The sequence below is a fragment of the Hyalella azteca genome, unplaced genomic scaffold (assembly GCF_000764305.2).
Source record: "Hyalella azteca isolate HAZT.00-mixed unplaced genomic scaffold, Hazt_2.0.2 contig4222, whole genome shotgun sequence".
NCBI lineage: Eukaryota > Metazoa > Arthropoda > Malacostraca > Amphipoda > Hyalellidae > Hyalella > Hyalella azteca.
Window position 1 is genome coordinate 31,876 of NW_025934443.1, and position 13,965 is coordinate 45,840.

The 13,965-nt window shown below is 35.6% G+C and overlaps 1 protein-coding gene across 2 annotated transcripts in view; it reads left to right on the top strand.

The window, feature by feature from the left end:
• The window catches only part of LOC108677608 (vascular endothelial growth factor receptor 1), a 68,856-nt gene that overhangs the window by 991 nt on the left and 53,900 nt on the right, over window positions 1-13,965 (top strand). For both annotated transcript variants that reach the window (XM_018165855.2, XM_047879926.1), the window contains exon 2: window positions 13,337-13,420. In XM_018165855.2, the coding sequence (XP_018021344.1) occupies window positions 13,351-13,420 (70 nt within the window). In that variant the 5' untranslated portion in view covers window positions 13,337-13,350. The remainder of the gene's footprint in view (window positions 1-13,336; window positions 13,421-13,965) is intronic.

Consider the following 13,965-nt stretch of genomic DNA (forward strand, 5'->3'; position numbering starts at 1 on the left):
TTTTCGTAGAAGAATTGGCAATGCTGAAGTAAACCACAAAGCTTACTGTGATAAGTTATGTTGGTGTGTGTCTAATACGAATACGTATGGCCACTGCCTACGAATGCGAGCAATGAACGTGTGCTTAGGCGATTCTCGTGCTTAAGTCTGTGACTATAGTCACTGACAACCTGGCCTGTTGTTACCTAACGACAATTATAGATTGAATTTGCTTTCACCGTGTACCCATTTCTATATATAATAAATGAACAAGAACAATTTTTTAAGATTACCTGTCGTTCCGGACAATTGAAATTTTTATTTTCTTCTTCGTTTGTGTAATCTTACTTGCGGATTTAACATTCAGTATTTTTGTTGTAACCACCTGCCAATAACCCCGTTTTTTCCAAACTCTCTCCGAAAGTTACTGAAGCTGCCGAGAACAATTTTTGTATTAATTCAACCATGGGTTGATCAACGCTCGTTGTGTTGAATCCGCTTCTCAGTTTTGAACGACGGAACGACGAGTTGTTAAGCTGTATATTCATCATGCCACGTCGATATTTTCTTCTAACTTGGTTTCTGCATAACGTATTTGTAAATTTCAGTTAATATGACTGAAATTATTCGAATGATAATGTTTTTTTTAATTATCGGGAAAGATTATTTAGATTGTTATTCAGTATGAAATCAAGAAATAAGTTAATTTATTTATTTCTGTTGGGACGGTAAACTCAGAATGCCAATTTACGGACTTTTGGACAATAATTTGCTGACGAGGAGTAAACGCTAAAGTTTGTAACATAAACATTACTTCGAGAATATTAGTTTCGATTTTTTTGTGAAAACGTTTGTTATGCGGTCAGGGGAAAAAATAATTACGTCATCAATCAATTAATTAATTGATCATTTTATTTTCCGACAGGGCACAGATAAAATGGATGTGAACACCACAGAAAATCGTTCTCTGTAAAGTGAACAAAAATCATTTAGGTGAAGATAAAAGTGAAAATTGTACAGCTCTAATTTGGTAGTTTGGCGTGAGCATTGCAACGCGTTGAATGCTTCGAAAATCTCGATGAGTATTTTATGGAATTGTGCGTCTTAGGATGATGAATGCTTCTATCATAAGATTGGCTTAGCTGCTGCTGCTGCTGATAAGATATAACCATGTCGGTGGGCCTAGATAAGAAACGAGGCTTACTCAAATACTTTATAGTTATTCCCATTCTTAAATGTTTCCCTCATTCCCCGGACAAACAAATCGGTAATGTTTGGCTATTGGCTATAATGCCTATTAATGGTCAAAAATATTTTCTTAAGCGTGAATTAATACAACCGTGAGGTCGTGGCACTTTAATATAATTCTCAGTCATGTTTTCAAGCATGCATTATTTTAATTTAGAGCCACGTTTTAAAGTGCTCATATCCTCAATAACGCGAGCTCTCAGCCAACTATAGATATGAACGCACATAGCCAGTTGATGGACGTTAAAGATAACATCCTAAGATAATGGTTTCATTCACTAATGTGAATGAAAAGATAGGTAATGTTTTCATTCACTAGACTACAGTGATTCTAATAGAAATGAATTCGGGCATTAGGACCATTTCCCGAAAATGAAAATTTTTTGCTGATTTCACAAATAATGGAAAATTGTCGTAGCGTTCTTGGTATGGACAAATCAAAGTCCCAGAGTATATGTTGTTGGACATATTTTTGATAATATAAGATATAATAACAATTCTTATAATCTATTTTGACATCGTAAGACTGAACTAAAATCATCATAATTGAAATATCACAAGCAAATACCGTATATATTTTGCTGTATAACTCTTTGTTGTTTAATCAAAATGTAAGCGTTTTTATTGTCCCATTCAGCTGATTGTGCCGATTGTCAGCGCGCGATTTTTGATGAACAATAGAACCTTGAGTGACATAAACATTTATGTCGTGAATTTTCATTCTTCATGTTCAATTTTTACATCCTAGACCATTCGCTAATAACAGCGTAACTGTATCTTGTTTCGAAATTGGTTACAAATGTAAGTATTCATCTCAAAATTGTTTTGATTTAACGTGAAAACATGTCCCTCATACTAATAGATTTCTTATATATTTCTAAAAATTGTATCTACTCGACGAAACTTCAGTCATTGTATCGGGAAAGCAATCTATTTATTAAATTATGGGCTACTTCGCTTGAAGTTATCCGTTCTCCGACGTATTTTACAGTACAAATTAAGCTGCATTCCATACCGATTATATCTCTCATAAGAGATTATATTATTCTAAGCAATATTTATCCTAATGGCTTCTTGTTTAGAATTGCCGATTTGTTACCAAGTTCAATCGAGTGTAAAGGCTAGAGTTGATGCCCGAACCGGTTTAGTTTACGTCCTTCGGTAACCGGTTTTTGCCAACAAACGATTGATGTTCACCTATTCTTTCAAAACGTTCTTAGAAGGTTAGAACGATTAATTTCTCTGAACCTTATAGCTTTTTCCGGAGCAAAGTTTTAAACCGTCATTGTCTTTGACTGTCGATCGGACCCGTATGTAAAGACTCTCCTTGTAGGTCTTTAAGGTCGTAGAGGACAGTAATGAATACACGGATTTCGTAGGTGATTTTTGACCGGTTTCTGAAATCAGTACAAAACTTAGCATAAGAAATAAATCGACAAATCTAAATATAGTGACAATATTCACAGTTTTAGCTAATCCTTAAACTAATGAAGCAAATCTTACCAAATTACTGGGGGTTCATGCATATACATCAGCTGACAGACAACTAATAAACGACTTCGCGAATACAAGAAAACTTCTACTCCATAGTCGGCCTAAAAGTAATACGGACGTTTCTAATGCTTTTAACACCGTATAATATAGTCATCGCCATTCTAATATAGTCAATTTTTCAAGATCTATCAAAATATCTTATAAAAACCATGGCTTCATTGGATGTCGAGCGTATATAATTAGATGAAATTAGTTGCTGTCGTATGCAATACACTCGCGCTCATATACATACGAGCATGTACTGTACTAATATATATTGAAATATTTCATGCGGTTACAATTTGACTATTAATCGTGCATGTGAATTGCCAAATGCTGACTGGATGCCTCGATGTTGAGAGTCATATTGAAGTTAGAGAGAGACAGCCCCCATCACCACATAATTAAATTATTTTCAAACTAAGATAATCTTGGCCGATTAATTATAATGAATGATATGAATATGAATTGTTTCAATTCAATTCAAAATATTGAACCAGCGTTCCTTTGATTCAGTGGCAACATCACACGTTGGTCCGCGCTGCATTGAATTCGAAATGAGTTTAAGGTCATTGAGGCATTGACTTAACTGAGATGACCGTACATTGTGACCCGATCATCGAATATAAAGTCACATGACGTGTTAATTCTTTTCATTATTTCGCGTGTGTCGGCAGGTAGAGTGATGAGCGTGGGCTGTCCCTGTGCGTCACTTCATTATCTAATGGTCTGTCAGCCCACTAAGCCCCTCTTGCTCCATGTCGATGTGGCCAATTTTGATCGCAGCCCTCAGATTAACCGTTTCAAGAAATTCGTATTAATTAAAAAATTCAAGTGCATTATACCTAGGCTGAACTTTTCATTCATTTCATTTGAATTTAAATAAACAATACATGGAATTATATTATTTAAATATAACATTGTTTCGCACCACAGTGTGACAAAGCAATTGTCCTTTTATTTTTTTTTCTTGTAATGAGCCGTTCGCAATTATTTATATTATTTATTGCTCCATCTTGAGCATTACAATTTCCAATCCGATACTTTCATTTGCCGTCTTCACGTGCTCAAGTGGAGCCAGACGCTCATTAATGATCGAAACATCGCTAATTTATCTTCAAATTTTTCATGCATTCTATTGGCAGACGTTACATCCGATTTATTATCAATGCGACAGGTACCTACACATCGGTACGATTTGTTCTCTTACATGTGCAATCCAGCGTGGTTAATTCATTCGCTGAATTAAATCCAGGATCTGACGTCTACGTTTTGACCTGTACCTATGGCTGAGATAGAGTATAAAGGCAGCCAATCTATTGTACAAGCTTCATCTTCGTACATATGACATTAATGACTACGATTTAAATTTGCCGCCATTTACTTATGTTGCATCCAGCTTTTGGTTGCTGTTGTTGTGGCAAAAAATGAGTATTTCATTTAATGTAGTGAGTGTTAAAATAAATCGAAATTCATCGCTCTTATCTTGTTGAACGATCGTTCTGTCTTCGATTTGATTTAAGCTCTTTGAACCGGTAACTTGGACCATGTCAATGCATTGGACGCACAGTATTGGCATAGCTTGTCTTGATCCTGCGACGCCATATTACAAAGAACGCTTGTCTATTGATTTGCTTGGTGCTTTGCCGACTGTCCTCTGGACTGATAGCTTCACATGTCTTAAGGTTATGCTGTTCCAAACGATGGCTTCTATGTTTCCTTAGGGCAAGGTGGACGGACATCCTTCCTAAGCATATTTTTGAAGCTCTGTTCAATACGTGAAAATTTTCTAAGAAAAATTTAATGCAAAAATCTTGTGTGCCTCTACGGCTCCAGGTGCAGGTGAAAATTGAAAAATTAATCCGCTCATTTATTGAATGGAAAATTGGCATTGGCTGTTGATAGCCCGGGGGGATAAATTTGTTAATTGCAGAAAAGATATCCCCAAACCATCGTTAAACACGCTTCACCTCTTTGTGTGTAAAAAACTGTTGTATTCTTCTGTTAATAAAACTCGGTGCAATCGCAACTCTTTGTTGTAATTATACGTTTTTCGCAAAAAATATATGCATTTTAAATTTTCCACTAGCGTCTGATGTAAAGAGCAAACCAAAACGATACTTGTTCAGGAATGAACAGAAAACGATGAGTGTTCATGTCAACAAAGCACGCTTGCTAGATCAGATCATGCTTGTTTTAACTAACAAGATTGATTTAAAGCTTTCAGAAACATCACAACACAGCGACAACCCAAAACCTTATGGATTCTTAATTGTTTATTATAATCGCGGCGTCATTGACGTCATTATTATAAATTAAACATCCAAAGCAGTGGCAGCAGTCAAGGTCGGTATTAAGCCCATAAAGATATAAACCTCACAGTAGCATGCGGTGAGAACTGTGCTCATGCCGCTGTGCATCTGTGCCCTAAATATCAGCTGTACAAAAGGCTGCACTCGATCAGGGCCCTCACACAACTGAGCATTTAAACGAGGAAAACAGAACCCACGCAACGCTTCGTGTAGTACGTGGTCACGCAGAAGCTTGGGAAGCTTCTTTCTATTGTCACTTGAATACGTCAGTTTATTAATGCTTGAATAAATAACAATCTTCACAGAATAGTAAATGTGACAATTACGTCTCATTCTAATCATCGTATCGTCATACCATATTTTGTTGTATTTGGTCATCAATATGATTTGATTGAATTCATTATCAAGACTCAATTGCTTTTAATTAATGAGGTTACAATCTAAAAAAACAGTGCCCTCAGAATTTGCTCATAAAGCATTAGTCTCTCGCCTTCATTTTGTTGTATTTGGTCATCAATATGATTTGATTTGAAAAAAATATTTGAATATTTGAAAAAAATACTTAGTGCCCTCAGAATTCGCCCATAAAGCATTAGTATCTCGCCTTCGCAACATTTTTTTTTATTTAAATTGAACTCGCAATTACTTTACATATTGTTGTGCATCCCTTCCCCTATCCGTCACTTCGTAACACGTCCAACCGCGCTTCTTGCTCTCGGGTCTAGTTTTCTGTAGTCCACTGTGTTCTGGGCCTATATTTTCAAAAATAGGTAAGAGGTCGTAAGTTCATCAGCCAACCATTGACGGCCTTCCGAACAAAATCCACCAATCATAGATAAAAAAACCGAGCGTATAAGTAGTTACGTTCACGTAGCGAGTTTTGACAGTATGGCCCCAGCTGTACTCTAATCTTAGACTTTGAATTTTCCGGCGTTCCAACATTACAAAAATCGACTGCTGATTTCAATATATTTTTAAATTGTCAAATTACAAATTCTGCCATTTTAGCGCATTTTCTCATTTATGGAAAAAATGCACTATTGTGCTCGCCATGTACGTCCGTCCGTCCGTCCGTCCATCCGTCCGTCTGTCCGTCTGTCCGTCTGTGACATCACGTTTTCATCAACGAGAAAATGCGCTCTCTGTCACTCACTGCAGTGAGTACTGAGTTATATTTTTTTATTTTTTTTTCGGAGAAAATTTCCTTCCCGTCTATGATGACGAAGTTGAATCGAATTACCGTACTAAGCAAGTGACAACGACATAAAATTCTTGTACTAAGCTCGTAACAACAACATCAAATTTCTGTACTGAGCTCATAACAACAACATCAAATTACTGTACTGAGCTCGTAACAACAACATCAAATTACTGTACTAAGCTCGTGTCTCTTATACACATCTAGATGTGTATAAGAGACAGGTACTAGGCTCGAAAAAACAACTTCAAAATACTGTACTATGATCGAAACAACATCAAATTACTGTACTAAGCTCGAAAAAACAACTTCAAAATACTGTACTATGATCGAAACAACATCAAATTACTGTACTAAGCTAGAAATAAGAACATCAAATTACTGTTCTCGAAACAACGCGGTACAAAAATTTTTAATATCACGATTTGTCACGTTTACATATGTTTGATGGGCTGCATGACTTGTTGGCATTGATCGTTGCAGGCTTCGAATGTGCAACTGAGTGTGCTCCATATCTCCCACTCTGTTAATTAGTGCTACGTCAACGGGAGAGAAGTTGTTGAGTGATGTTTTAACTACAGCCACGAAAGTAGAGTTTCAAATCATTTCATGGCTGAGTTGTGGGTGATTGGTGTTGATTGATAATCTTAATCAGCGAACAAGGACGTAAAAAACCGTCTTATGTGACTTTTTTCTATTCCTGTTTTGTTCTTGATATCGGATGCATTTTCCTGCTAAAGGGTAAACATGTGAATAGTTCCTGAAATTTCTTAGCTCTGGTAGCGTATGTACAGAACGATCTGGCAACTGGAGTGTCATTGTTCAGTGAGATTTTTATTTGTATTCACTTCATGCACCTTTCGATGAGCAGTATTTAAAAAGAATAATTTCATAAAAGAATAGTTTACTATTCAACTTCACGGTAAAAAAATGATTTAAAAATAAATAATTCGCGTTACTAGAGTACAAATGAATGACTGGAGAATCCTAGCAATAAACAGTTCGATACTATCGCTTACTCGATAGTTGGATTAGTCGTAATGGTTTATTAATAGTAAAGCCTTAATAGTAATAGCAAAAACATAAACATAAAAGAAGGAAATCATCAAAAGAACCTTTCACGTAATGTATGCCTGTTAATTATCTCTCGAAGTAGGTACAAGGAATCTTTAGTGTTAACTATGGGCTAGGTTATGAGATGAATGTCTTCTCGTAGCTGTAGACTCGAACTTCAATGACCTGCAATGGGATCAGACAGCAGGCACCCGCACGAGTAATTGATGAAAATTCTCAAGCAGCGTCTCAGTTCTAACCATGTTGTGTGCTGAACAAATAATTCCCATGTACGTTATGAGCCTCGCTGTGAGACTGCAGTTTGTTATGTTAAACCATCGCGCTCATGGTTTCATCTAAGCTGATGTCTGATATTTTTTTTTCTTAAGGAACCCGAATCATGCTGACTAGCTAATAATAAATGCTTGCAATTTATTTCTTGATGGTTTTGAATAATTTTATTAATTTCGTTTAATAGCGAGGAACTTATTTTTGCTGCATAAATCATGTCATAATATATATATACATATACTGTTTGTAGTTGAACTTAGCGCAATTTGTCGCGGTTATGTACTTACTTCACGATAGATTTTATTCGTCATCAGAACAACGATTTCTTCTACCCGCGCTAGGTTTCAGACGCGTTCCATCATTTCTATTGTATTACTTGCCATGGATTCACGTGGTTCTCTAACATTGATTTTAATGGTTCTTTCTGTAATATTTGCTGACGTTTTGGTTGATATGTTATTCCGTTATCGATGGTTGAAGATGCTTATCTGATCTGTACTTATATGTGGCTGCAGCTTACCTCCACTTCTGCACTTCGTTCATAATGATTGCATGTTATTCATATTTAAGCCCATTAATAGAACAAATAATCCATTTTTCTAGTAACATCAAGATTTCCATGACAGATCGATGTAGAATATCAGATTTCACGAGGTGTGAATGAAGTCGGAAGTTCATTATAAATACATTGAAGATAACGGTATCTACATGTTAATATTCTGTTTATTATGCCATAAATATTTGCAATTTCAGTTGAATAATTTTGAATCGTAAATTAAGCTTATATATTGTTATTAATATTATTTCTTAGTATTACGCACAAATTACATTGATAATTCTATGTTATTCGACTTGATGATTTTCTTGCGTCATTCAATGAGCGACTTCGGTGAAGCGATAACATCGTCCATGCTGAGGCGATAAGCATAGCTGTCCTAAGTGCCGTGGCCAAGGTTCCGTTCTGAAGTATGAGTGCGCGTTGTCTGATTCATCACTGAAACTGCGGGACTTGCTCGGTATGACATCAACCATATATCGGGACAGGGATTATGTTTGACTTGTTGATTCAAATTACAGTGAAGCAACTTTTGAATAATTAAAATAAATATTGATGGATTGGGGTGAATTTAAACCAAAAATTAACTCTCTCTGAAATTTGGGACTTGCTCGGTATGACATCAACCCTATATCGGGACAGAAATTATGTTTGACTTGTTGATTCAAATTACGGTGATGCTACTTTTGAATAATTAAAATAAATATTGATGTATTGGGGTGAATTTAATCCAAAAATTAACTCTGAAACTGCGGGACTTGCTCGGTATGACATCAACCCTATATCGGGACAGGGATTATGTTTGACTTGTTGATTCAAATTACGGTGAAGCTACTTTTGAATAATTAAAATAAATATTGATGTATTGGGGTGAATTTAAACCAAAAATTAACTCTGAAACTTCGGGACTTGCTCGGTATGACATCAACCCTATATCGGGACAGGGATTATGTTTGACTTGTTGATTCAAATTATGGCGAAGCTACTTTTGAATAATTAAATTAAATATTGATGTATTGGGGTGAATTTAAACCAAAAATTAACTCTCTCTGAAACTTCGGGACTTGCTCGGTATGACATCAACCATATATCGGGACAGGGATTATGTTTGACTTGTTGATTCAAATTACGGTGAAGGTGCTTTTGAATAATTAAAATAAATATTGATGTACTGGGGTGAATTTAAAAAAAAAATTAACTCTCTCTGAAACTTGGGACTTGCTCGGTATGACATCAACCATATATCGGGACAGGGATTATGTTTGACTTGTTGATTCAAATTACGGTGAAGCTACTTTGAATAATCAAAATAAATATTGATGGATTGGGGTGAATTTAAACCACAAATTGTCTCCCATTTCTATGCAAAATTTAAATTTACTTGCGTAAAAAATCTGATCGTTGCAAGGTACAAAAATAACGAAGAATACGGCAAGGAAGTTACTGCTTCTCAGTTTGATGCTTAGCTGACCATCAGTATGAAGAAGTGTATTGTGTACGAGTTGTGGAGTATGCATTAAAAAGCTATACAATCTGAAACTACATTCTCTGAGAGTTAATTTGTCTTTCATAGGGAAATGATTTTTATTTGCCTCTTTAGCTCATCCCTCAATGTTGAGAAAGGAATGTAGAGAAAGACTAGAAATGATATAAGCGTCAATTTAATGTTACCAATAATCATATTCATCGTAGATGCATATATACTGCTTAAAATTACGTTCCATGCATCCATGAATCGAGTGTGCAAAAAAGTTCGTGCAGTATCTCCTGCAGTTCTCCATGAACCTGTCGCGTGCTTTTTGTATGTAATAATGTATACTTAATTAACCTGAGAAGATTGAAATTAAAAATGTCACTTTGTATGAGTCAGTTATGATAAGTCACCTTTATCTTGTTATTTCCTCTCGTGCTTGACGTCACCGATTCTTTAACTAGCTTATAGGCATTTAATTAATCTCATTTTTGTCGCGTATCACAACACACAGAAACACAGAAAATTTATATAGATTTCTAACTTAAATTATAGTGATGCATGAAAATAAAAGAAAAATGCGTCGCATGACAATTAGAGGCTGAGTGACAATATGAATTTTACTGTGCTTTCTCATAGAACAATAATCTGGTTCTTTTAGACCCTTTCAATTTGATCAATATTTCATATAGCTCTAATTGGTTATTCCTTGCAATGTACGAATAATAACTTTAAAGACTTTCGGAAGTTTGAATGTTCATCATCCAAAACGTTAACCAAAATGTTTGATACACTTCAGTATCTAAAATATATGCTAAAAGGAGATGTATGTCAATGAGATTTGAAACGTGTATGAGTGCGGGTAGAAATAGATCGATGTAATGTGTGTTAAGAATGCACTTTACGAACGCTTGATTTGTTATTTTTATTGAAGATATTATGAATTATTATTATTATTTGCGAATTTAAATGGTGATTAATATAACGCATTTATATTGATCAAAGGGCAATTCTAAGTCCCAGTAATTTCCCTTTTTTTTTTTAATAAATGTGTTGACTATTCTTTTATGAAATCTTCGGAAGCTTGTCTGGGAATGAATTTTTTAGCTGTTGATTCGGTCTTGCTTTAATATAACTTGAGTTATAATCGATGTATTCGACTGTATATATAGTCTTGGTCGTTAGTCCAATTAATACATCAGTACAGTGATGCATAAATGGCCACTGGTATGGTTATTCAGAGCTAAGTCCGATGTTATCCACATGTATCGGTGTGTCTAACTGAATATCTATGTTTATGCACGTGCATGCTATTAAGGGAAGAGATTAGAGAGTGGCGGACTTATTTTGCGGTGCCAAGTAACCAAAGCAAGAAGCCAAGCAGCCTTCGGGTCAGTTTCATGCAGTTTCATATTTTGGCCTCGTCCACATGTGTGCAGTGCTTGCTTACATCACACGTCCGAGCGCCATAATAATTTCAGTGTGAACGTTAATCCTTATGTTATTTTCACGGTAGAAAATTCTTGTAACCAAAGCAAGAAGCCAAGCAGCCTTCAGGTCAGTTTCATGCAGTTTCATATTTTGGCCTCGTCCACGTGTGTGCAGTGCTTGCTTACATCACACGTCCGAGCGCCATAATAGTTTCAGTGTGAACGTTAATCCTTATGTTATTTTCACGGTAGAATATTCTTGTACAAACATTTGATAAAATTTTTATTTATGAACATCTTGAAATCTTTAGGTATACTCGTCCGCTGGAGTAACTTTGAATTATGTGGGTATTAGTTAAATAGATTTATATCACGTACGAGCCTTCATTTATGTTTGATCAATTTTAAAATACTTGGCGGGCTTAAACCATAAGAGACAACTTGACGAAGGATATAGTGGATTAACTGGATTTATTTTTAATACAAAAAACCATCTTTGAATGATACAACAAGGTAAAAAAATAAATTTTATTTGAATAATTTTTATTATTCTCGAAGATTATGATAGAACACAGGGGTTCTCGCATAATCAAATGATCATATGACAATTTAGGCTTCTTCTATAAAACTATGTGTTTATAAATTACATTCCAAAATTATAATAACAGTTTCGCTGTCAAAATTAGAGATTTAAAGGTTCTATTTTGATACGTTTTAATGCTCGTAGCTCCCCAGGTTAATCTTGGATTTTTGCGACTTTTTTTGCTCTCATCTCTACATGAGAGAATAACTATGAATTTTTCAGGTTTAACTAAGTCTTTCCTGCCAAAATTGTCAAACAAATCTAATGCCGGTCTGTTGATTTGTGTTCGTTGAGCGACCAAGTTTTGCACTCACTTCAGTTATCGGCCCGAGATCATCGCTGGTCATCTGTACCAAAATCGCTGTCACTGCATGGACCCCACGGCATTGGTATATATCGCAGATACGAGTAATTCGTATTGTTCTATAATCTTAAATTCGCGTTATTCAGCCATTCATTTCGTTTATTAAACATTTAACCGCTGATGTGTATGTCAGCGAAGGCTTAAAATCGTTCTTATCTTGATTAATGTGTGCAGAGAAAAATGCTGCCAACTTGTTAGTTTATTGTTATTTTGAATCTGATCCAAAGATAAACTTTCATCTTAGAAAGAAATAAATTTTGTATGCTGCTTTGGGGAACTGCTAAATTTTTAATACACCTGCATCACAGAATGAAGTTCATGGAAATTTGAATTATTATTTCAACGAATAAGTATCCCCGAGGTCCTTCAAGCAACATAACGACTTTCACATTTGCCGGGAAAAACGAATTATCTTCTTCTTCTCGTGTAATTTTTTTCTAATTCATTGCATTTGGGGTTTTATAGCAAAAGGGTGCCTGTTAGCGATTTTTCTGGAAGACTTAAAATCAGGGCGAAATCCCATAAAAATTGCCTAATTTCATGACGCACAGCGTGTTGACGAGAGGGGTGCGTCGTTCCCCGTAACGTTAGCTTACCTTATTGCGTTAGAAAATTTTGTGCTTTTCACTTCGTGGAATTAAGAAGAAGATTTGGATTCTCGTCCTGAGAATAGAATGGATGTTAATTTATTGCAATCTTGATACTAAATACAACACGACAACCGGTATCTGCATGCGGAAATTGAAGATGCTTGAGTTCAAATCGAAGACGTGAAAAGAGTATAATGCCTCATTGGAAGTAGCATCGTTATAGAGTGCGCGTACAAGCATTTTTACCTTACTTTCTATATTAAACAAATGTTCATATATGAGGTCTCTAGCTCCCAAAAAATCTGCAAAGCAAAATCCATTCAAAATTACAAATGAAAATTTTTTTGTCTGGAAACCTCGTCAAATTTACAAAAAATATAACTCAGTACTCACAGCAGTGAGTGACGGAGAGCGCATTTTCTCGTCGACGAAAACTTGAGGTCACGGACGGACGGACAGACAGACGGACATGGCGAGCACAATAGTGCATTTTTTCCATAAATGAGAAAATGCGCTAAAAAGCATGTAGAACTGTTAACGTCGTAAAATATATTATTTATGTTCTTAATTTAGGTATTGTACCTACTTTTATGATATGAATATTTTAATTTCAGAGAGCGATGCTGCCATGATGGGTTGGCAAGTTAACGTCGTAAAATATATTATATATGTTCTTAATTTAGGTATTGTACCTACTTTTTATAATATAAATAATATTTTAATTTCAGACTGCGATGCTGCCATGATGGGTTGGCAGCTGAGCACAAGCCCGGTGCTCGCTCGCGTGCTCCTCCTCTGCCTGCTCGTGTCACGTGAGTGCAATGTCAACAAATTGGAATATCGAAAGCTTTCCTGCCCATGGAAACACCTTAATTGCAGAGTAACGGGTTAAAACTTCGAGAAATTTTTTATATTTTTATTCGTTTCATAGCTATTTTCGACCAAGAGGTTGATTTGATTTGAGTTTTTGCCCTTTTGAAAAGGATTATTCAAACAGGCGTTACCTGCCAAATTTAAGTGATAACACTTCCTGAGTAGAATCGTTTGCCTACTGTTTTTTTATGAAACCTTCATCAGTTAATTAATTTCATTTAATACATTTTTGTAAACATCTTGAATGTTTTCTGTCTCGAGATCCAAAAACTTTCAATATTCGCAAACGGTAGATTTATGACCCTTAAGAAATATAAGTGCCGGATTTTCAGTCTACCAGACACACATTTGAGACGGTCGCCGTTTCGCCTTACAATCTTGTCACACATATAGCCGCTCTACGGCAGACGAGTTATGCCGCTGATTACCTATTGATAATTTACAGGCAGCCATTAAAAATATAAAAAAACAACGTATATAGGAA